This window comes from Rattus rattus, chromosome 1 (assembly GCF_011064425.1).
Source record: "Rattus rattus isolate New Zealand chromosome 1, Rrattus_CSIRO_v1, whole genome shotgun sequence".
Lineage (NCBI taxonomy): Eukaryota > Metazoa > Chordata > Mammalia > Rodentia > Muridae > Rattus > Rattus rattus.
This window is the reverse complement of record NC_046154.1, coordinates 218,827,416-218,852,822: the sequence shown is the minus strand read 5'-3', so window position 1 is coordinate 218,852,822 and position 25,407 is coordinate 218,827,416. Positions and strand designations below refer to the sequence as shown.

At 37.7% G+C, this 25,407-nt stretch overlaps 2 protein-coding genes across 3 annotated transcripts in view; one reads left to right on the top strand and one right to left on the bottom strand.

Annotated features, from left to right (window-relative positions):
- Nucleotides 1–25,407, bottom strand: part of Emc2 (ER membrane protein complex subunit 2) — an 894,248-nt gene that overhangs the window by 85,304 nt on the left and 783,537 nt on the right. The gene's annotated exons all lie outside the window — the stretch shown is intronic.
- Nucleotides 1–25,407, top strand: part of Nudcd1 (NudC domain containing 1) — a 45,104-nt gene that overhangs the window by 10,458 nt on the left and 9,239 nt on the right. The window contains exons 3-8 of one of the 2 annotated variants that reach the window (XM_032914970.1): nucleotides 12,624–12,806; nucleotides 13,078–13,258; nucleotides 16,535–16,717; nucleotides 17,759–17,963; nucleotides 20,785–20,929; nucleotides 23,491–23,616. In XM_032914970.1, coding sequence (XP_032770861.1) covers nucleotides 12,624–12,806; nucleotides 13,078–13,258; nucleotides 16,535–16,717; nucleotides 17,759–17,963; nucleotides 20,785–20,929; nucleotides 23,491–23,616 — 1,023 coding nt within the window. Of the gene's footprint in view, nucleotides 1–12,623; nucleotides 12,807–13,077; nucleotides 13,259–16,534; nucleotides 16,718–17,755; nucleotides 17,964–20,784; nucleotides 20,930–23,490; nucleotides 23,617–25,407 lie in introns of both variants that reach the window. The other variant, XM_032914964.1, reaches the window with a different exon arrangement.

Genomic DNA, 25,407 nt, shown 5'->3' with positions numbered 1-25,407 from the left:
GTTTCACAGGTAAATGGATAGAACTAGAAAAAGATCATCTTGAATGAGGTATCCCAGATTGAGAAAGATAAGTATATGTACTTGCTTATTTGCAGATAGTGACTGCTAACCAAACTACAATCTATAGAACCACAGGGGTTAGGCATAGAGTAAGGGACCAGGAGGGACAGATAGATCTCCTTAAAAGTGGGAAAGAGAATAAAATAGTTGCATATGGATGGTAGAGGCTGGAATGGGAGGATCAACTTGGGAAGAGAGAAGGGTGTGAGGGAAGGAATACTGGGAGAGAGTGGTAAAATTAAGGGACATTTGGAGGGTAGTATAGAAACCTAATACAACAGAAATTTCTTAAAATATATACGTACATGGAGGTGATCAAATCACCAAGTAATGGGGGAGACAAAGACCCAACTGGCCATCCCTTTTCACTAAATGATGCTTTTAGTATGGGACTTGGGTTATATCTAATTGAGTTGTAAGTCAAAGGGGGCCCATGGGAACCCCCATAAACCCAGGCTCTTGCCAAGACTCTAGATTGCTCTCCACAGCTCTCTACAAATTGACAGAAAGTCCCTGTTGCTGAAAACAGCACCTACAGAACTCACTGAACATGGGAAAGTCGAGCTGGCGCCCAACGACAGTCTTCACCCATATGGCTGTATTAATGTCTTTTGATAGGAAGGTACTTTGTATGCTGCCAAAGGAGAAACATAATATTAATCTAGCTACAAACCCTTTGATCTACAGTGGCGTTCTGCCTGTGTAATATGCTATGTAGTGGTGACACAAAGCTTGAAGGAGTGACCAACCAATGTCTGGTTTGACTTATGGCCCACTCCACGAGATGGAACCTATACTTGATATTGCTTGGGTGACCAAGAATGTAAGACCAGATAGCCTCAACCCAGGGACCTCGGATAAAACCAAATACCATTGTCCTTAAAAAAAAAAGAAAAAAGTAATCATAAAATGGCTCCTAGTGACATTCCGCTATCCTCATAGATCAGTGCCTTGTTCAGCCATCATGAGAGAAGCTTCCTCTTGTAGCAGATGGGAACAAACACAGAGACTTACAGCTATATATTACACAGAAAGACAGGCTTTGGAACACACAGCCCTGAAAGGGATCTCTATCAAATTCTTCCCCTCAGTGCATGGGAACCCCTGAGGAAAAGGAAGCTGAAAGAGTACAAGAGCCAGAGGGCATGGAGGACACTGAGAAAGCAAGGCCCTCTAAAGCAGCCTGAGCAAAACTGCTCTGACGTCACAGACACTGAGGCAGCACATCTGGGCCTGCACAGGTCTGCATCAGGTCCCTGTTAGGGCTTCCAGTTTCGCGTTTTTAAGAGATTCCTGAGTGCAATAAGAGAATGTGTCTTCTGCCTTCTTTTGGGCTTTTTTCCTCTTGTTTGTTTGGTCTACATATCTAGTTATAATATGGTTTTTTGTTTTTTTTTTCCCCCGGAGCTGAGGACCGAACCATAGGCCTTGCGCTTGCTAGGCAAGCGCTCTACCACTGAGCTAAATCCCCAACCCATATGTTTTTGTTTTATCTTACTATGATTATTTTATTATTATTCCTTAGAAGCCTATTTGCCTTTTAATGAAAGACAGAAGGGCAGTAGATCTGGATGGGAAGGGAGGAAGGAGGAAATAGGAGAAGAGGAAGGAGAAACGATAACCAAGTATACTATGTGAGAAAACAGACACTTTTTTCAATAAAAGGGGAAAAAGTGAATATTTTTTTAAAAAAAAAAAAAGCTAGTTCTTGAGTCTTTTTACCCAGTATGACAATCTTCCAATTAGATGGCTCAGTACATTCATATTTAATTATCTCGAGTTTTATGTTGGCCTTCCAATTTGTACTCTGATTCTTTGTTCTTTAGTGTGTTTCTCTTTTTTACCTCTAGGAGGAAAGCAAACCCAAGAAGCTTAGTCAGTGCTTGTCAGTTACCTATTTTTTAAAAAAAAAAAAAGTGCATGTGGGTGTACAGAGCATGAGTGCGTGCTCCTCTGCACCATAGGTTGATGTCAGAATGCTGCTCCTCACCAGCTTTGGTGCCTCACACCTTGAATCTCAGAACTTGGAGCGTGGATACAGGTGATCTCTGTGGGTTCAAGGCCAGCCTAGTCTACATAGTGAGTTTCAGAACAGCCAGGGCCTCATCGTGAGGCACTGACTCAGAAGAGGAAAGTGGTGCTCTTCCATCATTTCCCTACCTTACTGACACAGCGTCTGTCAGGGAACCTGAAGCCCGATGTTTAGGCTAGACAGAATGGCCAGGGAGCCCCCATCTGTCTGTTTCCCAGTGCTGGTATTGGAGACACCTCTGTGCCCGGATTTCACATAGGTACTAAGTATCTGAACCAACAGCACAGTTGCTCAGTCCCTACTTTTCCCTAAAAATTTATTTGGAATTTCCTGTTTTATGTCCAAACATGGCAGCATTATGATTTATATTGGTTAGTGTAGAGATCATGGTGCATACCTCCATGGATGATTTTACTTCTGTCATAGAAACATACAATCAATCGATCACTATTTGCTTCTCTCATATTTTGATCTATTTGTATCATAAATCTTCAAGTAAATGCCTTATGTTAATTTACTGAGCCACCACCAAGTCATAGATACTCTGTGACTGTTCTCTGCTCTTTGTGTCCTCCTTTGTAGTGCCCCTACAGTATTGTCTGTTTAATTGGCTGTCTCATTTAAATCTATTTAGCAGTTACTTCATGGTAAGGCATGGTGTTTGGTATGTAATTTTAGAGCAGACAAAGTGCTTATATGATTTAAAAAAAACTGCAAAGGAACTTAGCAATGTCTTCTTACCACATTTTTGCTCTGTCCTCACCAATACTCATTTCTTGTGCAAATTTTCTTATTTATTTAAAGCAAGGTGAGCATTCATACGTGTTCTTTAAAATGCAGCTGTAGTCATGGAATAGTACCCCCCCCCATCTTGTCTTTGTGCGTGAAAGCCAGCAGTACTAAACTGGTGCAGTCCTGAAAGCCAGTTCATTACCTGGAAGATTTTTTTTCATCTGGTCACATCCACGTGGCCCATGCTCTTAATCGTCATCAAGTTGCTTCCAGATCTCCACATAAGTCTCAGTAGATCACCAGTTCATCTAAGATGCCCTCGATCTCTCCCCTGCTGCCAGAGCATACCATCATACCATCAGTGCTCAGATTGGAATGGGCTATAAACTCCTTTACCAGAGGTGGCAAACTTTGTGTTCAGAGCTCGATATTCTAATCTTGATAGGCATTTGTTACAGCTATTTACTTTTTGCTTTCCTTGGGAAAATTGCAGTAACTGGGTAAAAATACAAGTATGAGTGTCTTCCAGTAAAACTTTATGTATAAACACAGAAAGTGAGTTAACCTCTGGACTAGACCATGAGTCTTTAATACATTACTGTGAAACACTATCTTCACCACATTACTACATATGCGACTAGCTCTTATATTAGTGATTTACTTTTAGTTTTAAATTAACTTAGAAGAGTAATGAATTTCCGTCTGTATCTTGTTTTGATTGCTTCTCCTTCCTGCTTTACTCTTCTCTGTCCCCCTTTGCCTGCTGTGCCTTTCACTATTGGGATTTCCCCATCTGCTTCCTTGGATCATCTTCCCTACTCTCCACTCCCTTAAAGCCTTCTCTATTCACATGGGTCTCTTTCTAGTTTCCTACCTTTACCCATATGTACTCCCAGCCGGAAACACTTGGAGTCTGGGATATGTTTATCTGCACCTGAGTTATCTTGTGATACAGTATATTCCATTTCCCTCCATAATTTCATAAGTAGCATTGTATATGTGTTGAACATTTTCTTATCCATTCACCTGGTGGACATGTAGCTTGCTTCCATTTCCCTGCTAATGTGACAGTGTTAACAATGGCTTTGCAAGTACCTCTGGTTTTGGCGTATATATCCAAAGTGGTGTAGCTGGCTCACAGTAGTCCTATGGCTGGTGTTTTGAGAAGCCTAACTCTGGTTTCCATGGTGACCACGATGACACCAATAGTAGATAGGATCCTGTCTCCTACTCTGTGCCAATGTTTGCTTTCCTCACCGTGCTCCAGGTGCATCTCTGTTTTCATCTATTCCATGTGATGTTTGTCTTTTTGTTGGTGGTGATGGTAGAAGTTTCTGCCCACATCAGGCATACAGGATAGCCATGAGCTACGATGATAGTCCTTCCCTTAATTCAGCCTTTGTGTCTGCTGGCGAGGACACTTACCAGATAAAAGTATGGCCTGTGGGATCCACAGATGAGATTGTCTTTCTGAAATAATCATTTACACTGAATATGCATTTTTAACTCTTGTCTAATAATTTCTTAAAGTTTTTATGTTGTGGCCTTTAGAATCTATGGCTGCTGACTACTTTGGTGAGGAAGGTGAGAGAGCGGAGCCTCTTTAACAAACAAGGGAAGAAGCATGGTGGTTAGTGGAGGCATTGCGGTCACTTTGTCTCTCTTACACCCGTTCTCTTTCTGTAAAAAGATTCAGACTACTTAAATCAGACTGCCTCTTTTGGTCTTTGTCTTCTGAGTAGTGTCTCTAAGGTTCTTCTTGTATTATGTGCTGAGGATCAATTTGGCCTACTTTTAACATGTGTATATGCTTAAAAACCTTCTACTGTTATTCATCAGTAAAAAAAAATCACATTTCTTTGTTGCCTTTTCTCTCAAAAAATTTCTTAGTAGAAGCAGATTGCTCTGCAGGGAATATTTTCAATAAAATCTAGTGGTTCTCCTTGAAGGGGAAAGTTTGATTAGCACTTTCTAAAAGGCTTATTGATAGCCTTTTTTCTGTTTTACTAATTTTTACCACTCAGTAATGAAAAAAAAGGTCACACATATACATTTTCCTAGCAACCTTTAGTTTTTGAGATGAATTCATTTCCTGAGTAAAGAAATACCTTTCTTCAAACATTGACTGAATGATTCCACATGGCTGGTAGACAGAAACACAGTGATAGCATTGGTGGTGGGGAAGGACAGCAGTAAGAGGCAGAGCAGCAGAGGAGGAAGGACAGATGGATGGGACAGAGTGGTCAGGGCTCCCTGAGTTTGCAGCTATGTGGAGATGTCACCTCAGCAGAGATTTGAAGGATGAATGAGAATTAGTCATGCAGGAGCTGGTTGATGTACAACCTGTTTTCATGTCACCTAAAAGGTGGAAGCAGAAAAATCACACATCAGGGCAAACCGAGCCATATGTAAAACTCTCTAAACAAAGGAAAGAGAGGAAAAACCTTGCCTGTTTGGGAGGTGATGGGTGTTGTGGCAGCATACAAGCACATAGGACAAGGTTCAGGCATGATGGCTCCCTATGGACACTGTGTCCAGCTAGGAGACGTCCACAGACAGGGCCACAGCATGGTTGTCATTGCTGATGACCAGGGATTGGAGTCCATGTCTAACTTGAATCACAAATATTTGATTAGAAATCTAAAGTAAAAACTTAATTGTACCAGGAATCCATGCAAACATTGTGTACTGGTGTATTTTCCTCTGTTGGAAAACTTTCACAGAAAATAAGTTACTATAGTTATACAAATTATTTGACATGTAATTGGGACAAATACCAATACTTTAAAAATTTATTATTCTGACCTAGTTTATCCTCTTGAAAGACCCCCGGAGCAGGGAGACCCTCACTCAAGTCTCGGGATGATGCGACCCCCCAAGAACTCACGTGAGACTGTCCTTGCTGTAATAAACATGAGGTTTATTGATAGGAACCAGTGCACTGGGGTCGAGACTCATATCCCACATAGGGGCAGTGGAGTTCGACCTCCAGTAACTAAGACAAGGGGAATTTAAAGGAAGAAACCTCAACCTCAGCGGGTAGGGAGGGCATCATTGGAAAATGTCGAGAATACCAGTGAAAAATCACAAGGAGGAGCTTCCTGTTTCTCAAGATTGTTTACTTTATGGTCCACTAGTTCCTGGGAGAAGCTTCCTGCTTCTCAAGATTGTTCTCTAAGGGCCTTATCTTAAGTCCTTTTATCTAGTTCCTGGGAGAGCAGGCTCAAGAAATGTGACCTTTTACCTAAAGGTAGAGGGCAGGGTCTGGAATTTGAGGTATTTGGGGCTTTTTTAAACTTCTGACTTCTTAGCTGCATTTTTTATTCTTTCACTCTCTATGGGCAAGTTAGAGAAAGTGGTTCTACTTTTTTTTAGTTATTCATTGCCTCTTATCTGTAATTTTCCTCTGTTCACTCGATCAAGTTTGAGAATGATACTGTTATTATAACAATATACATTATATTATAAAGAGGCAGGTTTGGGGCTTTTCTTTTTTTCACCACAATTCTGCTTCTTTGATTTTTTTCAAACTCCATTTCATCTCATAATCACAGAGTAATTATCAACATTAAAAACTAATTTTAGGATTCCTTTCCCAAAGACTCTGGATCGGTATGGTATGGCTGACGGTGGCCTGGAAATTTAACATTTTATCCAGCACTCTAGGTGGTTTTCCTGGGGCCCTAGTGATGACTAAATCTTGAGAAGCCTAGAGCTGGGGAGCGGAATACTGTAAGATTTTTCTCATCAGCAACAGCATAAATCAGCTATTTCTCCTTACTGCCGTTTGAGAGCATGTGAAGATTGCGGACCACTAATTAGAACCAACTTTTTTCCTATGGCTGCTATAAAATCAGTGCCCTGTTCAGTCTGCAAAATGGCAGAATGGGCAACGTGGCAGGCTGAGGAGCTCTGCAGTTTTAGGTTCACACACTGCCTTCCTGTAACTGAGGAGCCAGCAGATGGCAGCAGTTGAGCGCTGCTCTACCTAGGTATCCACTACAAGCAGGTTTAACAGTGGGCTTGCAATATTTAAACTCTGAGAAAATGTGCTTAGGGCTTGGAAAATGCCATGGGGTGGGGTGAGCGGGTGGATAGGAGAACCATTGTATTTGCTGCTACTGATCAATTTAAGAAAGTTTGTTGTTTCTCAGTATTTAGAATATTTCTATCATAACAAACTCCAATTTACTTGAAAAGCTATCTTGTTTTCTCCAATAACAAGAACACTATTCTATGTAGTATCCTTAAAATTTGTAATATCAAGCCTTCATAGGACCAAGGGCCTCTGCTCCCACTGATGCCCAACAAAGCCATCCTCTGGTACATATGCAGGTAGAGCCATAGGTCTGTCCATATGTCCTCTTTGGTTGGTGGTTTAGTCCCTGGTACCTCTGGGGGATCTCTTTAGTTGATGTTGTTTTTTCTATGGGTTGCAAATCCCTTCAGCTCCTACAGTCTTTTCTCTAACTCTTCCATTGGGGACCGGTTCTCAGACCAATGGTTGTCTGCTAGCATCCACCACTGTATTTGTCAGACTCTGGAGGACTCTCTCAGGAGACTCAGGCTCTTGTCAGCCTGCACTTCTTGGCATCCACAATAGTGTCTGGTTTTGGTGACTGTATATGGGATAGATCTCCAGGTGGGGCACTCTCTGGATGTCCTTTCCTTCAGTCTCTGCTCTACACTTTGTCTCCATATTTCCTCCTGTGAGTATTTTGTTCCCTCTTCTAAGAAGGACTGAAACAACCACACTTTGGTCTTCCTTTTTCTTGAGCTTCATGTGGTCTGTAAATTGTATCTTGAGTATTCCAAGCTTTTAGGCTAATATCCACTTATTAGTGAGTGCATACCATGTGTTTTCTTTTGTCATTGGGTTACCTTACTCAGGATGATGTTTTCTAGTTCCATCTATTTGCCTAAGAATTTCATGAAATCATTGTTTTTAATAGCTGAGTAGTAGTCCATTGTGTAAATGTACCACATTTTCTGTATCCATTCCTCTATTGAAGGACATCTGGGTTCCTTCCAGCTTCTGGCTATTATAAATAAGGCTGCTATGACCATAGTGGAGCATGTGTCTTTGTTATATGTTGGAGCATCTTTGGGTATATGCCTAGGAGTGGTATACCTAGGCCTACCTAGTGGGGCCTCACCTAGTGCTATGTCCAGTTTTCTAAGGACCCTCCAGAATGATGTCTAGATTGGTTGTACCAGCTTGCAGTGCCACCAAGAATGGAGGAGTGTTCCTCTTTTTCCACATCCTCGCCAGCATTCTCGCAACCTGAGTTTTTTATCTTAGACACTCTGATTGGTGTGAGGTGGAATCTCAGGGTTGTTTTGATTTGCATTTCCCTGATGACTTAGGATATTGAACATTTCTCTGGGTGCTTGATCATTCCTCAGTTGAGAATCATGTTTAGCTCTGTAACCCATTTTTTAACAGGGTTACTTGGTTCCCTAGAGTCCAGTTTCTTGAGTTCTTTGTATATTTTGGATATTATCCCTTTATTGGATGTAGGATTGGTAAAAATCTTTTCCCAATTTGTTGGTCCTAATGACACTGTCCTTTGCCTTACAGAAACTTTATAATTTCATGAGGTCCCATTTGTCAATTCTTGAATTTAGAGCATAAGCCATTGGTGTTTTGTTCAGGAAATTTTCTCCAGTGCCCCATGTGTTCGAGATTCTTCCCCACTGTTTCTTCTATTAGTTTGAGTGTATCTGGTTTGATGTGGAAGTCCTTGATCCACTTGGACTTAAGCTTTGTAAAGGAGAAAAGAATGTGTCACTTTGCATTCTTCTACATGCTGATCTCCAGTTGAACCAGTACCATTTGTTGAAAATGCCTTTTTTTTCCATTAGATGGTTTTAGCTCCTTTGTCAAAGATCAAGTGACCATAGGTGTGTGGGTTCATTTCTGGGTCTTCAATTCTGTTCCACTGATCTACCTGCCTGTCTCTGTACCAATACCATACAGTTTTTATCACTGTTGCTCTGTAATACAGCTTGAGATCAGGGATGGCGATTCCCCCAGAAGTTCTTTTATTGTTGAGAATAGTTTTCACTATCCTGAATTTTTTTTTTGGTATTCCAAATGAATTTGTAAATTGATCTTTCTAACTCTATGAAGAATTGTATTGGAATTTTGATGGGGATTGCATTGGATATGTAGATTGCTTTCAGCAAGATGGCCAGTTTTACAATACTAATTCTGCCAATCCATGAGCATAGGAGATCTTTCCATCTTCTGAGGTTTGCTTCAATTTCTTTCTTCAGAGACTTGAAGTTCTTGTCATACAGATCTTTCACTTGCTTGGTTAGAGTCACACTGGGGTATTTTGTGTTATTTGTGAGTATTGTGAATGGTGTCATTTCCCTAATTTCTTTTTCAGCCTATTCATCCATTGAGTAGACGAAGGCTACTGATTTGATTAAGTTAATTTTATATCCAGCCACTTTGCTGAAGTTGTTTATCAGCTGTAGGCATTCTCTGGTGGAATTTTTGGGGTCACTTAAATATACTCTCATATCATCTGCATATAGTGATATTTTGACTTGTTCTTTTCCAATTCATATCCCTTTGACCTCCTTTTGTTGTCTAATTGCTCTGGCCAGGACTTCGAGTACTATATTGAATAGATAGGGAGAGAGTGGACAGCCTTGTCTTGTTCCTGATTTTATTGTGATTGCTTCAAGTTTCTCCTCATTTAGTTTGATATTGGTTACTGGCTTGCTGTATATTACTTTTACTATGGTTAGGTATGGGCCTTGAATTCCTGATCTTTCCAAGACTTTAACTTGAAGGGGTGTTGAATTCTGTCAAATGCTTTCTCAGCATCTAATGAGATGATCATATGGTCTTTTTATTTGAGTTTGTTTATATAGTGGATTATGTTAATGGATTTTCGTATATTGAACCATCTCTTCATCCCAGGATGAAGCTTACTTGATCATGATTGTTGATTGTTTTGATGTGTTCTTGGATTTGGTTTGCGAGAATTTTCTTGATTATTTTTACATTGATATTCATAATGGAAAGTGGTCTGAAGTTCTCTTTCTTTGTTGGGTCTCTGTAGTTTAGGTATAAGCGTAACTGTGACTTCATAGAACGAATTGGGAAGTGTCCTTCTGTAATAGTTTGAAGAGTATTTGTATTAGGTCTTCTTTGAAGGTCTGATAGAATTCTGCACTAAACTCATCTGGTCCTGGACTTTTTTTTGGTTGGGAGACTTTTAGTGACAGCCCACCTGAAAGCTCTAGAAGAAAAAGAAGCAAATTCATCCAAGAGGTGCAGAGGGCGGGAAATAATCAAATTCAGGACTGAAATCAACCAAATAGAAACAAAAAAGACTATACAAAGAATCAACAAAACCAGGAGCTGGCTAGTTGAGAAAATCAACAAGGTAGATAAACCCTTAGCCAGACTAACCAGAGGGCACAAAGACAGTATCCAAATTAACAAAATCAGAAATGAAACTGAAGATATAACAACAGAAACTGTAGAAATAGCAAAAAATTCTCAGATCATACTACAAAAGCATATACTCAAGAAAACTGGAAAATCTGAATGAAGTGGACAAGTTTTTAGACAGATAGCAGGTACCAAAGTTAAATTTGAATCAGAAACCATCTAAACAGTCTCATAACCCTGGGATTTCATGTGGGCATGCCTTAAAAAAAAGTTATAACTACCTTTTAATCCAGATAGATGCTAGCAGGCTGTCTCTTGGTCTGAAGTTCAGCTTATTTCTAACAGTTCATTAGGTAATGGGGACTTAGTTATTTAAGGTGAAAGAAGAAGAAGAAGAGAGGGGTAAAATCTGAAAATAAAAATCTGAAAATAGAAATGTTTAATACAGTATTAAAAGGTTCGATTTACTTAGACATCGAACAAGCTAAATTGATTATGAACGTGTGTTCTTAAAGCTTTATACTAATAGAAACAGAAAAAGATTCAGAAATAAAGGTAATTTTTAACAGTAGAGATGCCTTTTTTTTCTTTGCTTCCTTTTAAGGGATAAAATTCTAACAATACTGATTGGTGGCATCCTGCACAGGTTTTCCTTGAGTATGTTTTTATTCTCGAGTTTTTCTATAAACTCAAGAATAAATGTGTATGTATGAAAACAACAAATACTTTATTCATTCAAAGCTTTTCTGTTTTTAGCTGTAATTATAAGAACCCCCAAATCTAATTTAATAGATATATGCTACTTAATGCTTATTGACTATTTATAATGTCATCAATCTGTAATATATCAACATTATGACGTGTATTACATCTTATTGGTATAGCGGTTCTTAGTTGAAATCATGATATGTTTGTCTAATAAAACTGAATGTAGTAAATGCAATCAAAGGGAATGTTTAGGATGTGATATTAGGAAATTGCATTAAGATCTGAAATACTACTTGTTTTGAAAAATGGAGAAAATGGTTCTTTTCTAGACGATATGATAAAGAGAAACAGTATTAACCATGCACAGCATTAAGTGGGCTTGGAATCTTGGCCCCATACCAGTGGAGTTTCATTCAGATTTATCCACTTGAACCTGTCTTCTTAAACTGGGGTTAACGATTGCAGCTTCATAGGTTTGGCGATGTCTGTATGAGAGAGTGGAAATTAAAAATGTAGTCCCTTGTTGACTATTAAATTTGCCAACACAGTTTCAGTGCTGCAAATCAACAGCGAATTATTGCCTCACAGCAATTTTCTAACATCCTTGAACATGGCTGCCTTACTTTCTGTGAGGAAAGGGAAAGTGAGTGGAACCTGGAACTGGAAATGTCATTGTTGAAAAGTGCGGCTATTTTAAAACTGGACGAAATTCTAAAGCAGCAGTGTTTTTGTTTTCATTTTATCTTTTAATCCAAGTGAGGGAGACACAGTGTGGCTTAAGTTAGTTAATTTTGGCTTCAGGTTTATGTACTCGAGTATCTTAATTATTTTATTAGATATTGCACAGATTTATGTGATAATTATACTTCTATTAACTTCAGTCATGTTTATCCATTTATTTAAATGAAAACAGCCCAAACCACTTACTTTTATATGGTTTAACAGTGATTGCCTAGTTTAGCCTTCCTTTTTAATGGTGGTTCACTAGAGGAAGTCTGGAGGGCCATGCAGTAAAAGGACAAATACCTTTGCTTTGAAACATTTACTTGGTGCAATTTTATTTTACTTATTCTTATTAGTATTTTTAATTTATAAATGTTATACAAATTACTTAGTGCAGAACAAAAATAGCGACATATTTGAATCAAAAGGGCAAAATTTGCCTTTACCCCGATTCTCTCAGCCCCTTGTCGTGTTCTAATCTTATTCCCTTTCTCATATTAAGCACTATTAGGAGTCTTTTTATAATTTACTGGGATCACCAAGGGTGTAAGGAGCAGTCTCCCTGATGGTTTCTCATGGGAAACTTGGCCTCAGGTAAAGAATGCTGTTTCAATGTGGCTCATTAGAATGCTGTTATTGTTGGAAGCCCGCAGTTCTTTGCCATGCAGGTCTCTGTGTAACATTCCTGTCTAATCATCACCGTAGTGTGAACGTCATTACAGCATGTAACCTAAGAAAGCAAAAATGGTGACGTAAAGGACTTTGTGTTGCATGTCACCTGTCCCATTTAATGCACTTTCTTTGTTAGAAGAGAATCAGTACAGTTTATACTCAAAGGAAGGGAAATAGGCCCAGTTTTTGAATACAAAAGAGTTGGCTGTACTGTAGGTATTTATTTTGTGTTTGTATCAGGACTAGGAAGGGATTTATTTATGATCCTTGGTTTCTTTCTAGGACACTGCCTTAGGAAAACCCCGAGAGGTGTTCCGCCTTCCTACAGATGTGACAGCATGTGACAATCGTCTTTGTGCATCTCTCCATTTCACATCCCCTTCCTGGGTTACCTTGTCAGACGGAACTGGAAGACTGTATGTCATTGGAACAGGTGACCGAGGACACAGTCCTGAAAAATGGGAGGTGTGTTGGTTTACATTGTTCTTTGTAAGCCTTGTGAGGCGTCCAGGCGTATAGAAATTAGAGGAGGAGCCATTTACCACCTTTTTAAGTGTGCTTTGTTAAGTGCCCCCCTTTCCTTTGTAATTCTAGGGAGTCGCTTCAGTTCTCCTGTTCTTTCTGTTCAAATATCCTATTTCTTTGTATTGTTTGTTTGTTTGTTTTATTAAGAGTGCTGATTGTATTTCTGTTTTATAAACCATGCATTTAAAATACGTGATTTTTTTCCCTATAGATTATGTTTAATGAAGAGCTTGGGAATCCTTTTATTATAATTCACAGTATCTCATTGCTGAAAGCTGAAGAACATTCAGTGGCTATCCTGCTTCTTCGAATAGAGAAGGAGGAATTGGACATGAAAGGAAGTGGTTTCTATGTATCTTTGGAGTGGGTCATTGTCAGTAAGAAGAAAGAAGGTAAACAACATTCTGAACCTCTAGCTTACCTTCACTGCTGGGCTCCAAATGCTGTGTTTACTGCTTGCTTCTCGAGCAATGTAATAAGTTATACTACTTAAGGGCTATAATGTGCTCTATGACTAACTCTGCATTTCATTTAAAAGAAAACATGACATAAACTTTGGAGACCATACGATATATCATTTTACAATAGCTAAAAGTTTATACCTAAAAATTCATATATATGAACATGAATATAGATAAGTAGGAGTTGTGTAATTTTCTTTCTGTGAGACACGTATAAACTTTGTCAGACTAGACATAGCATGGACAACAGACCAGAGTGAGAGCCATGCATAGCTTAGTGAGGCACTGACTTTATTCGGGCTGTGTACAAGAACATCAAGGATTGTTACTTGCAGGACCCTGGGTGGTTCAGCACTAAGAAGCCCATCCTGCACTGATAACAAAGTCACAGAACTTTCTTCCTGGAGCTTTGCCCAGCCCTCAGCACTCCCAGGAGAGTCCACTCTCTGTTATATTGTCTATAACCTGTGAAGTTTGTAACATTCAGAAAGATCCTATACCTTGTTTCATTCCCAAGTCAGATGAACCTCTCTTTCTAACTAAGAACCCGTTTCAATATGGAAGAAATAGCTACTTAACAGAACTTGTAATTTTTAATGTAATTTGAATATAAGAACTGAAGATGCAGTGGTTCCTTTATTTTGTTCAACCTTGTCTTTTGTGTCTATCTTCTATAAAACTTTTCTTATTTATGTGTGTAAAAAAGTCTTAAAACTTGTTCAGTTTGAACCTGTCAGAGTTCCACCATGTCATTAAAAAGTAGCTTCTTGTGTCCTACTGAAACTCCTTAGTGGGGGCCTCCTGCTCCTTGGAAGACACAGCTTAGTGTGCGGGATGTATCTAGTGTTCTTTCTCTCCAGCGCTCTCTCTGTTTCTCTGATTGGGAGCTAAGGGAGTTTGCTTCTTGTCTTTGTTTGTTTTGTGTTTTCCGTTTTAGCATTGTCCCACTGCTCGTCCTTGTTCACTTAGCAGTACATTAATTTAACTGAAATTCTTCATCACTGTGAAACACCAAACCAAACCAAAAAGACATTCTTTTCCTGCTGCTAATTTACATCTCAGATACAGGCTTTGATGCTTGTATCCTAGAAGGAATGATCACCATAAGAAATGTTTATGTAGACATGTAAATTGCTATGTTTAAGCTGAATGCATTCGTTTTTCTGGGTGGGACTGTTTTTCTGTAACCACACAGCCTAGGTCACAGCTATTGGCTGTGCTGTTATGGCATAAAAACAGCAACAGACAGTTTATGAACGGATGGGTAAGCTAGGTTCTAAAGTACTTAGGGACACTGAAGCTTAAGAACTAAGAGTTACTACAGCTATTTAACTATCGTTTGACTTGTTTCTCTACTGTTTAAAATACAAAGTCATGGTGACTCTTAGCTGTATAATACAGGTAGAGACTCAGCTTCGGGTCCTGGGTTGTAGTTTGAAGACAGGTACTTAAGGAAACAGTAGAAGTATTTTTAAGGAATGTGATTCTTTAGAGGAGAAGTCATAGTGCACCGTCCTTCTTCCTGTCCTCAACAATGTGCCTCTGTAGCTGCAGATCACTCCATGGAACGTACCAGGTACCTGTAGACATCCGCAGCAGTGTAGACATCCGCAGCAGTGTAGACATCTGCAGCAGCTCTGCCGTCACAACCCCTCCTTGCCATCCCTCTCCTCAGTTGAACAAGCGCTCTCAGATTTCCATTTCTTTTTTCTCCTAGGATTCTTATTTGTGGAAGTCAGCAATTGCTCTTTTTAGTATCATGTTTTCCCCAATTACTAATAGAAATGTGTTCTTTTAAAATAATTTCATGTTCCTTCACTCTCAAATAATCCAAAAAACTCCAAAATAAACAAAAGATAACAAAAAGACTAAAACACTAACCATAATAAACAAAAACAAAACAATCCCCCTCCTATACACATGTAAAAACATACTTGGCTTTTTAAATGTGTATTCTGGGGACAGAGTACTGGTCACCTACTCCTAAGTGAGAGGTCTGCCCCGGAGTATGTTTGGAATATCTAGTGACACTGCACTGGAAACAACCAACCGGCATCAACTGTAGATTTCCTCTTAGTTAGAAGTGGGACTAGGCATACACTTTACTTCCACTTGCCTGTGCTAGAATTTTTCCTGGCACAAACCTGTATAGGTCGTGTGTGTGCTGTCAGTCTGAGTTCATGGGTGCATTAGCCCTGTTAGGTCTCTAGAAACTGCTTCCTCAGGCCTCCTCTATCTCTGCTCTGCTTAATCTTCCCACCTCCTCTTCGACCTCGATCCCTGAGCCGAGAGGAAGAGTTTGATAGACACATCCCATTTAGGGCCGAGTTCTCCAAGACCTCTCAACATCTGCACACCATCCAATCTACAACAAGAAGGAGCTTCTCTGATGAGGGTTGAGGGGTGCAGTGATCAGGATCCCAGCCAACTGCTGTGGGGTTCTTTTATCAGAAGTGTTGCAAGTATGTGGAAAACAATCTATCTTCATAAGAAAATAAATTTACTAAAACCTTAAAATAGAGTTAAATTGATATTTATAGTAAAGGTTGTATGTGTTTATTATTTTATTACTGATTGTAATATTCATGTAGTTCTAATTTGGTATATAAAACCAACTACTATAAAAATATTTCATTTTAAGAAACCCTATTTACCAGTTGCTCCAGCAAGAGAAAGCTAATTCATTCTGTACTTCTCATCATTCTCAAATAGTGTCACCAACCTGCTGACAAAGTAGTCACTTGGAAGGAAGGTCTAGACCTAATTCTCCAGTGGAAACTTATGCCGGTTGGACATGTTGTATGTGTGTGTCATCCACTGGGATTAGCCACTAGGTACATGTGGTTGTTGAGCATCTGAAATGTGTCGAAGTAGCTGAGTTAAAGCTAGTGACTACTGCACTGGACAGTACATATTAGAGCAAATTTCATTAAAACCAGTATTTTAAAGTAGGGGTTTGTTTGAAGACAATGAAGTTCTCACGGGTGTGTGTGTGTGTGTGTGTGTGTGTGTGCGCGCGTGCGTGCGTGTATGCACACCAGAGGACAACTATGGGTGTTGGTTTTCTACTGTGTTGGTCTTCAGTTTGGAACTTGTCATCAGGCTTGGTGGCAAGAGCACTGAGCTGCCTGGGTGCCTAAGTTGTCAATTTCTTATTCTTAGCAAAAGATACTTTAAATGTTGCTTTTCACATTTATTTCCCTACAGATAGTAAAAAGTATGAAATTACAAAGCATCATGTTCTCCGTGGAAAGTCAGTGCCACATTATGCTGCGATTGAACCTAATGGAAATGGTCTAATGATTGCATCTTACAAGTCCTTCAAGGTTGTTTCAGTAGATCAGGATCTTGAAGAAAGTATGGATGAAGACAGGCCAGAGAAAATCAAAGGTAATTTAACTGTTGGGGGAGCTCATGTGTGCATATGTACATATATACGTCTGTCTGCTTTGTCCTCCCTCCAAGATACGTTATGGGTTCCAGAAGGGAAAAATAGCTGCTTTCTCTTAGTTTCCTTTCATACCCCGACCTGCACATGTTCTCTGGAGGATACTGTCTGAATCATGTGGCCTGGTTTACCTTCCTAATTTTGTAATTGTCTGGTGTTTTAGAAATTGCAGTTGGCTTAAACATGATTCCCTGTTTAATACGTATTAAATAATGGTTATATTAGCCCTGAGCAAGTCATTGTAATGATATTCTTATAAAATAAGATCTAATATGCGTATTCTTACCTTCATACTAAACTGACAGTTCCTTGAATTACTGCATTTCTGGATGTTGAGTGAATAAGAAAATGTCATACCTTAGATACCCATAGTCAAAATGGTCTGAGACAGGCTCATGGTGGGGAGGGGGGCTTGCCTAGCATATGCAAAACCCCAAGTTTAACCTTCACCATAATAAAACAAGGAAAAATATAAATGTTAATGTACTTCCTATGATGAGGGGATTAAGAAATTCTGGATTTTCCTTAATTTGTTTTCATTAAAACACATTAATTTTATAGGTTTCTCTCATCCTCATTGTCTATCAGAAGTTAACCTTTATGTGGTTACATTGAATAAACATTTCAGAGAGACAGTGGTGTGTGTGTGTGTGTGTGTGTGTGTGTATGTTAAATAAGGAAGATGAAGTGGAGGGGCAGAGAGGCAGAAAGTGAAGTAGCAAAGGAAGAGATGGCTGTCAGTATTCATGAGTGCCAGTCTCTCAATGCATTGTGTGAACATGAAAGAGGAAAATATGTGTATTTGTTACAATTCTTTGTGTCAAATTCTTTGAAGTCAGTGTCTTATAATTTGCATATTGTGTGAGAGAGATTATCTCTAGACAATATTGATTTAGATAGGTGTTCTCTTAGAGGTCTAGGATATAATATTCTGTCATGTCTAAGTTTTATTATTACATAATGCCTTTTCCTCTTCCCAGTAGAACCTCTGTATTACTGGCAGCAAACTGAGGATGATTTGACAGTAACAGTAAGGCTTCCAGAAGGCAGTACTAAGGACGATATTCAAATACAGTTTTTGCCTGATAACATCAACATTAAGCTGAAGGATATCCAGGTTGTGGAAGGAAAACTCTATTCATCTATTGATCACGAAGGCAGCACATGGACGATTAAAGAGAATGATGGGTATTTTTATAGTTTACTTTTGAAATTTTATTTCTTACGACTTCATGTTTTCCTTTTTACCTCTCTCCAAGTAGGTACCCTGAAGATGAATATAGTAGTTCCATCTATATTGATGATTTCTCAGATAAAGAGGCTGAACTATATTAAAATACAATTGTAGTTAAGATTAAAGATGTTGCTATGCTTGCCTGTTTTTCATTATCAGCTGTAGATATGAGGTAATAAAAGGTGAAACTATTTGCTTATTTTAACTTGTATTCTTAAACGATTGTAGTAGAAATAAATTTTAAGTTTAATTTGCTTACAATATAATACAATCCCATTGTCTAAATGTATTTAAGGTTTATAAAGGTTGTGGCATAAGAAAATGCCCTCCAGCAGTCACAGCAGTCTCAGGTGTGCCTCCCCTCTAGCTGCTGTTACTAGCTTCCTTCCAGAGACATCTCATGTTTATTCTGCTAAATACTCTGTTTTGTTTTCAAGGAAAAACTTTCTGCTATATACTATACATGACTATAAATCTTGTTTTTTGCATTTGTAACAGTGAATTTTAGATATTTTTCCATACCTGATTATTTTCAACACTTTATTCTGACTTGGTAAAGTCATTTAAAACAGTTAGGCTTCTGTTATTGAACAGTTAGTATATTTCCAATATTTTGCTACAATGACTAATTATCTATGTTATTTTGTATGTATAGAAAGATAAATCTTTCTATTTAATTAATATCTCTTTCAGAATTTTGAGACAAACTTTACTTAAATTGATTATTTATGGCTCTTTTTGTTGTCTGCATTTGCAACACACAAAAAAAATTAAATCATAAAAGAAGTACATGATAATTGAACTTTATCTAAAATGTTTCTGCCCTTCAGAATTGACAAGTGAGGTCAAATGTGGTGGTGCATGCCTTGGTGAATCTGAGCGTTTGGTCAGTCTGAGCTTTTGTGAGTTTGAGGTGAATCTGGATTACATGAGACTATCTCCAAAAGCCAAGATCAATCTTGAAAAATTGAAATTTTATGCTCATCTAAAAGCATACTTTAAAAAAATAGTAAGAGAAGACACTAGAAGATGAAAAGGTGCTCACGGGTCAGGAGAATTACCATAATATGAATGGCCATCTTACCAAAAGCAGTCTATTGATTCAGCACAATCTTCATTAAAACTCTAACACAATTCTTTACAGACCGTGAAAAAACAACACCTAACTTCATATAGAAAAACAAACAGCCCAGGACATCTAAAACAATCCTGTATAATTAAAGAACTTCAGGAGGCATCATCATCCATGATTTTAAGGTCTTCTACAGAACTATAGACAGACAGACAGACAGACAGACAGACAGATAATAAAAGTAAGACATGAACAGTTAAGAAAATATTTACATAAAAGACTTACACTTTCAGTGCTTGAAAGCACTATAAATTCCTAAGATAACCTAGGGCCTTAGGATGTATTCAGTTAGTATGAGACTTGCTTAGCATATACTAATGTACTGATTTTTTTTATGGTTGTTATAATATATGGAAAACAATTATCTTCGAAGTTCTTTTAAAAGTACTTTATATTTCCTCTCCTGTTAATCATGTTTATGGGTATGTAAAAGTCTTGAGGATAGCATTTAAAATTGGCTGTTAAAAAGTAGTAAATAAAAGTGATAGCTAGAACATGCTGTTGAATGAAATGCTTTTCTAGCTTCTGATTTTGTTACACATACTTGGAGCATGGACATAAAGATAGAACTTTATTTCATTTTGTTAAGCAATCAATGAGGTAAAACATGAAGTGTCTGAGCTAACCCCTACCACGTGGTAAAGCATTAGGCAAATGTGAGCTAATATTATTTTTATTATCATCTTCATCACATTAGTGAATTCCTTAGAGTATATAACTAAGTTGGAGCATCTTTCATTGTAGTGATGATTTTCATTGTTAATAATAAGGACTTTTATTATATAACTGATAGTATTTTACATAGGCTCTTAAATAGTTGCAGAAATTTCTAAATGCTATAATTATGTTATGAATTTGTGATAATAACTGCCTTTTAAAAGAATAGTTGATAATTTTGCATGTTCTAGTTGATAATCGCAATAATTGTTGCTTGAGGAATTGTTTACTTGGGGTTGCATTGCAGGGTGTGAGTTAGTATGGTGGACATTTATCAGAAATGGCTTGTGGAAAAGATTCTCTCCACAATGACACAGTGACACAAATGACACAGAAGGCCTACCACCTGAGTTTCTTCTCCCATCCAAAGAACATGGGCCAGTGCTTCCTCTTCTGGCCATGGCCTGCTCTGACTCTTCCTTTCCCTGACCTTCAGGTCTCTGGCTGGGTCTACTGAGTACATTTGAAGTTTCTGTTTAACAGCTTGAATGCATAGAATTAGATTTAGCACAAGTTATACAGACTACATAAAGTAATTTTTTTGAAATTCCTACATTTGTTTTCAGTTCTTTAAAAATCCACATTTTAAAAATTAACATTGACATTAACTTAACTTGCCCCGTCTTTGATTAAAATTATATACTAAGCCAATTAGTTTATGGTAGTTTATGGTTGTTGAACCAAACATTCTCTAGATACCAGATAGCTAAATATCTACTTCTTCTCTCTTCTTCCTTTCTAGTCTTCCTCTCCCCTTCCTATCTCTCCTTTTAATATGTTCTTCTCACTGTATAGCCTGTAGTGTCCTCGAACACTTGATTTCTTCTTGTCTGAGCATATTGACTGCTGGGGTACTGGAATGCAATACCACATCTAATTTAAATGTTCAGTGTTTAATGTAGCATGTTTCTCATTTAATGTTTTAGCTTGGAGATTTCTTTGATTAAGAAGAATGAAGGACTGATGTGGCCTGAGCTGGTGGTTGGTGATAAACAAGGGGAACTTATAAGAGACCCTGCCCAATGTGCTGCAATAGCAGAGCGCTTGATGCACCTGACCTCTGACGAACTGGTAAGCCATTACATGGTAAGGTGCTTCCCAAGAATCTAGAATATCTTATAAGAAGATTATGCAACTCAAACATTAGTTTGCCTTTCTTAATATAAGTGATACAGATCAATAATTATCTACCTAATTAATGTTTTAATATGGATAGTTTATTCTGAAGCTATACAAAAATGTGAAGGCATATTTTTCATTGTGTGTATATGTAGATATGTTTTCTTGACATCGGATGGATATCTTCATCTCAGTCAGCAAAGCCTCTCACCTGCTTTGCTCTACCCATATCACACTGCCGATGGCTTCTCTCTGAGTCTGGCAACAATCTCTCTACCCATCTGGTTCCCAAGGTAGGCTGTCACCATGCCAGAAATATACATCCCAATTCCGTGGCAGCCTAATGTCTCCAGCCACCACATACTCGCTTGAACTTAAATCACCACATGAAAGAACACAGAACACAATAACCTCTGATCCAATTTATAAGATATAATTGCCCACCTAGACATACAAAGCCCTGTACACATCCATCCCTTAAGAATATTCATAACAACCTGTAAATGTGCAGAGAGGACTCTTAACATCTGCCTCCATGCTCTCTCGACTGCTTCCTCTTTCGCTCCTCTCTAAAAACCTTTCTCCCGTCCATCCTTCCTTCTTGTCCAATGACAGACCTCATTCTATCTTATACCTGACTTCTCCTGTGTGACATCATCCTACATAAAATATTGAAAATGAATGTTTTTGCAAAGAGAAGTATGGCCCAAATAGAGAACACAAGTTTCATCTTGCTAAGAGTCGTTAACAATGTCGGGAATTATGGGAATTAATATATCAGGCTTGAGAGTGATTTCATAACCCCTTTTACAAAAGCCTTATTCCATAGGCTCATCATTGGGCAGATTTTATTTTGACTAGCTTTGATGAGAATATATAATTGTGACACTGAAAGAGATTGTAGATAATTAAGCTGAACTCCTTTTAAGCTTGATTGTTTCAAAAGAACAATGATATTCATGGGAAAGTTAATGTTTTTTGTTTTAAAAAATACAGAAATATGACCTTGTTTTCAACACCTGATAGCAGTGAACTTGGAGAATGGGAAATAGTAAATTGCTCCATTTCTCAACTTTTGATATCTAGATAATACTTAGATCCTAAAACGACTAGGGAAATCTTCCTCCATCATGGGAGAGAATATGTAAATATACTATTACTGTTATGTTTTAGCATCTGAACTTTCAGTTCTCATTTTTGAAAGTTTTTAACTGTTCACCTTAATACATGGAGTGTTGTATTAACTATCGGTTTCTATTGACTTTCAGCTTTTACCTTCTTAATTACTGCATTTATCTCTCTCTTTTGTTTACTTTGAACTGTTTCTTTCTCTGCTTTTTGAGGTAGCTTAGACAATCAATTTTTAAAATAACTTATTTAATGTGCATACTTTTGTTTTGGTGAATATGTGTGTATGTGTACGTGCGTGCACGCACATATGTATGTATTAGGTGGCTGTCTTTAATATCATTTCTCTCTTCAAAAGTATTTTAATTACAACTTAAGAACTATATAATATATCCATTCCTTTCTCTTTGTATTATTAGCATTTTATTCCTGTCTGCTGTACCTCATTATTTTTTTTGCTTTAATCAGTTTTTTGAGGAAGAACAAAGTGAGAAAATAGGTCCTTTAACACATGCACATATTCCCCATTTCTCTGGTTTGCACTTGTATTGAATCAGCAGTCCATTTCTTCTTTTCCCTCCTTGAAGAATGAGTGCCTCATACTGCAGTGTAAGTATGCTGGCGATTAATTCTCCCAGCTTTGGTTAGTAAGTGTTTTGTTGTTTTCCTTTTCGCAGTTACTTTGGTCAGAAGTATAAGTCTGTGGAAGCAGTCTTTGTTTCATAAAACACTGTATTTTACTTGGCTTGCATAGCTTGTAAGAGAAGTTGGTTATTTGTATCCTTTCTCTGGCATGCAAAGTATTTTCTCCTGAGTGCTTTTACTATCTTCTCTTTATTACTACTTTTTAGCAATCTCATTACTCTGACTTGCTATACTCTGACTTTTTAAACATACACCAATTTCTGATGCTCTGCAGTGTTCAGTTTGTTCTAGCCCTGTACCTGCATGGGCTAATTACCTAGCTGTCTCATGGCTTTTTCTATTCATGCTTCGCATATTCATATCGAGACGTTCATTTAGGTTCTTTTTTTTTTCTGTCTTCATATCACAACATCTTCAATTTTGTTTTATCTTGAGTTTATATAATATAATAGCTAAGAGCTTGTTGTTGCTGGCTGGTTGACCATTTGGTTGGTTTTAGTGTCTTTGGAATAGGACTCTAGTCTAGACTGGACACAATCTATGTACCCTAGGCTGGCTTTGAAGTCATGGTGGTCCTTCTGCCTCAAACATTTTGAGTTCAGGGATCGCAGGCTTGAAACAGTCTGTCCAACTGTTATAATGTCCTTTCCAACTAAATCTGTCATCTTAACAATATTTTTAAGGATGAATAAATATTTCGAATTATTTGATATGTTATATACTTTTTGTTTTGGCCAAAGAATCCAAATCCAGATAAAGAAAAACCTCCTTGTAATGCTCAAGAATTAGAAGAATGTGATATTTTCTTTGAAGAGAGCTCCAGTTTATGCAGATTTGATGGCAATACATTAAAAACAACTCATGTGGTAAGTTCTTGATAATAGGAATTCTGAACTATTGTGGATAATAAGAAATTTGGCAGATGAAAATTTAATGAAATATATGTTTTGCAAAAATAGTTTGATTAAAAGTTAGTGGGTGTGACAAATCTTATCACTCCATGAAGTAGCCCCATTTCCATATTAACATATTCAGGAAAATAAAGGCATATTGTTTGAATTCTGTTTTATATTGACATATTTCAGGCTTTTCCTCTGCCTACTTTATATATATAGTTATAAACATATTACATATAGTAACTTTCTCCAAACCTGTTTCTGACACTGCATTGAGAAGTAAGCATCTTCTCTTGTTATTAATACCTTTAAAAATGATATTTGTGTATGTGTGTGTGAATGAATGTGTGTGTGTGTGTGTGTATGTGCACTTACGTCCCTGTACGTGTGTGTGTATGTGTGCACGAGTCCCCGCATGGGTGCATGAATGTCCAGACAAGGGCAATAGAGAGGATCAGATCCCTGAAAGTTGAAATTACAGCATTTACAGGATGCCTAGTTGGTTATGTGGTACTGAAATCCAAACTTTGGTCCTTATGCAGCAAGTGCTTTGAAGTGCTGAACCATTCTTCTAGTACCCTTAGCTAAACTACTATTCATTTTGCTACCATTGAAGCCTTTTTATATTCAGAAATCTTTAATGAAGAATGCAAATTAGTCATAGACTAAGGCTCTTGAAACTGAAACTGGCTTCTACCATGCAGTCTCATAGCAATGTTGTCCATCCTTGCCTGCCTCGTTGTGCTTTACCCGCACCTTCTGTGCTGGTGTCAGACATCCAGTTCTTAAAACCTGCAATTTGTCAATTACTTCAAATAAAATGAAACTCCATGAAAAAATAGGATTTCAGTGATTGTGACTCAAATGAGAAAAACCATGGTTGTCGTTTATTCATCCCATTCAGACTTTATTATTTTTAATATGTCAGGGAAAGTTTTGTGAATATTTTCTGTGTTTTGTTTATATTTTTAATCTTAGGAGAAGATTAGAAAATTGATTTATTCTTGTCATCATTAAGTGCTCACTCTAGATTCTCCTGACTCCTCGGTCCTTCTTTCCATTGAGAGAATTCAAACATGACCCAGAATATAGTGTGGATGGTAGGACGCACTGCAGATGAGAGCAGTGTTTTCAAGGCCAAAGAGTAGCTGGTAGTTTTTTTATTCCCTTTCCTTTAGGACAGCCAAGTATAAAACATTTTTGACACTGAATTCATTTCGTGCCATTCATTTAGTACATTCTTATGTTTCTATTAGAACAATTTGATGAAATTCGATGTCAGTTATGATTTATATCACTAAACATCAAATGTGTTCAGTTTTGAGACTGGAAAAATTATGGCCTTTTCCTTTATATTTCTAAGTAGAAATTATTATCTTAGGGATTTGTATAACATTTTACAAGTCTATTTCTGTCATTTCATTTTATATCACTTAGGTAATTATGCCATCCTAGCTTACGGTCATGGAAAAAAGTCAATGATATAGGTAATTTACTAAATGAGTGCTCAAAGAAAATGGAAGAAGATTTTATAAAACTTCCATTTTCAGTTTAAAATGTAAAACCGTGAACTTACTGTATAACCTAACTCACAGAAGTTGTAGGATATGGATTACCATATTTGAAATAGCACCACATAGGGAAACTAGGGTACTTGCCTCATAGCTACTATAAAGTGGGTTGTTGAAGAGAATACAGTTTGGTAATGAAGAATACAAGTTTGGAAACACATACGTATTTAAATTGTAGCCACTATATTCA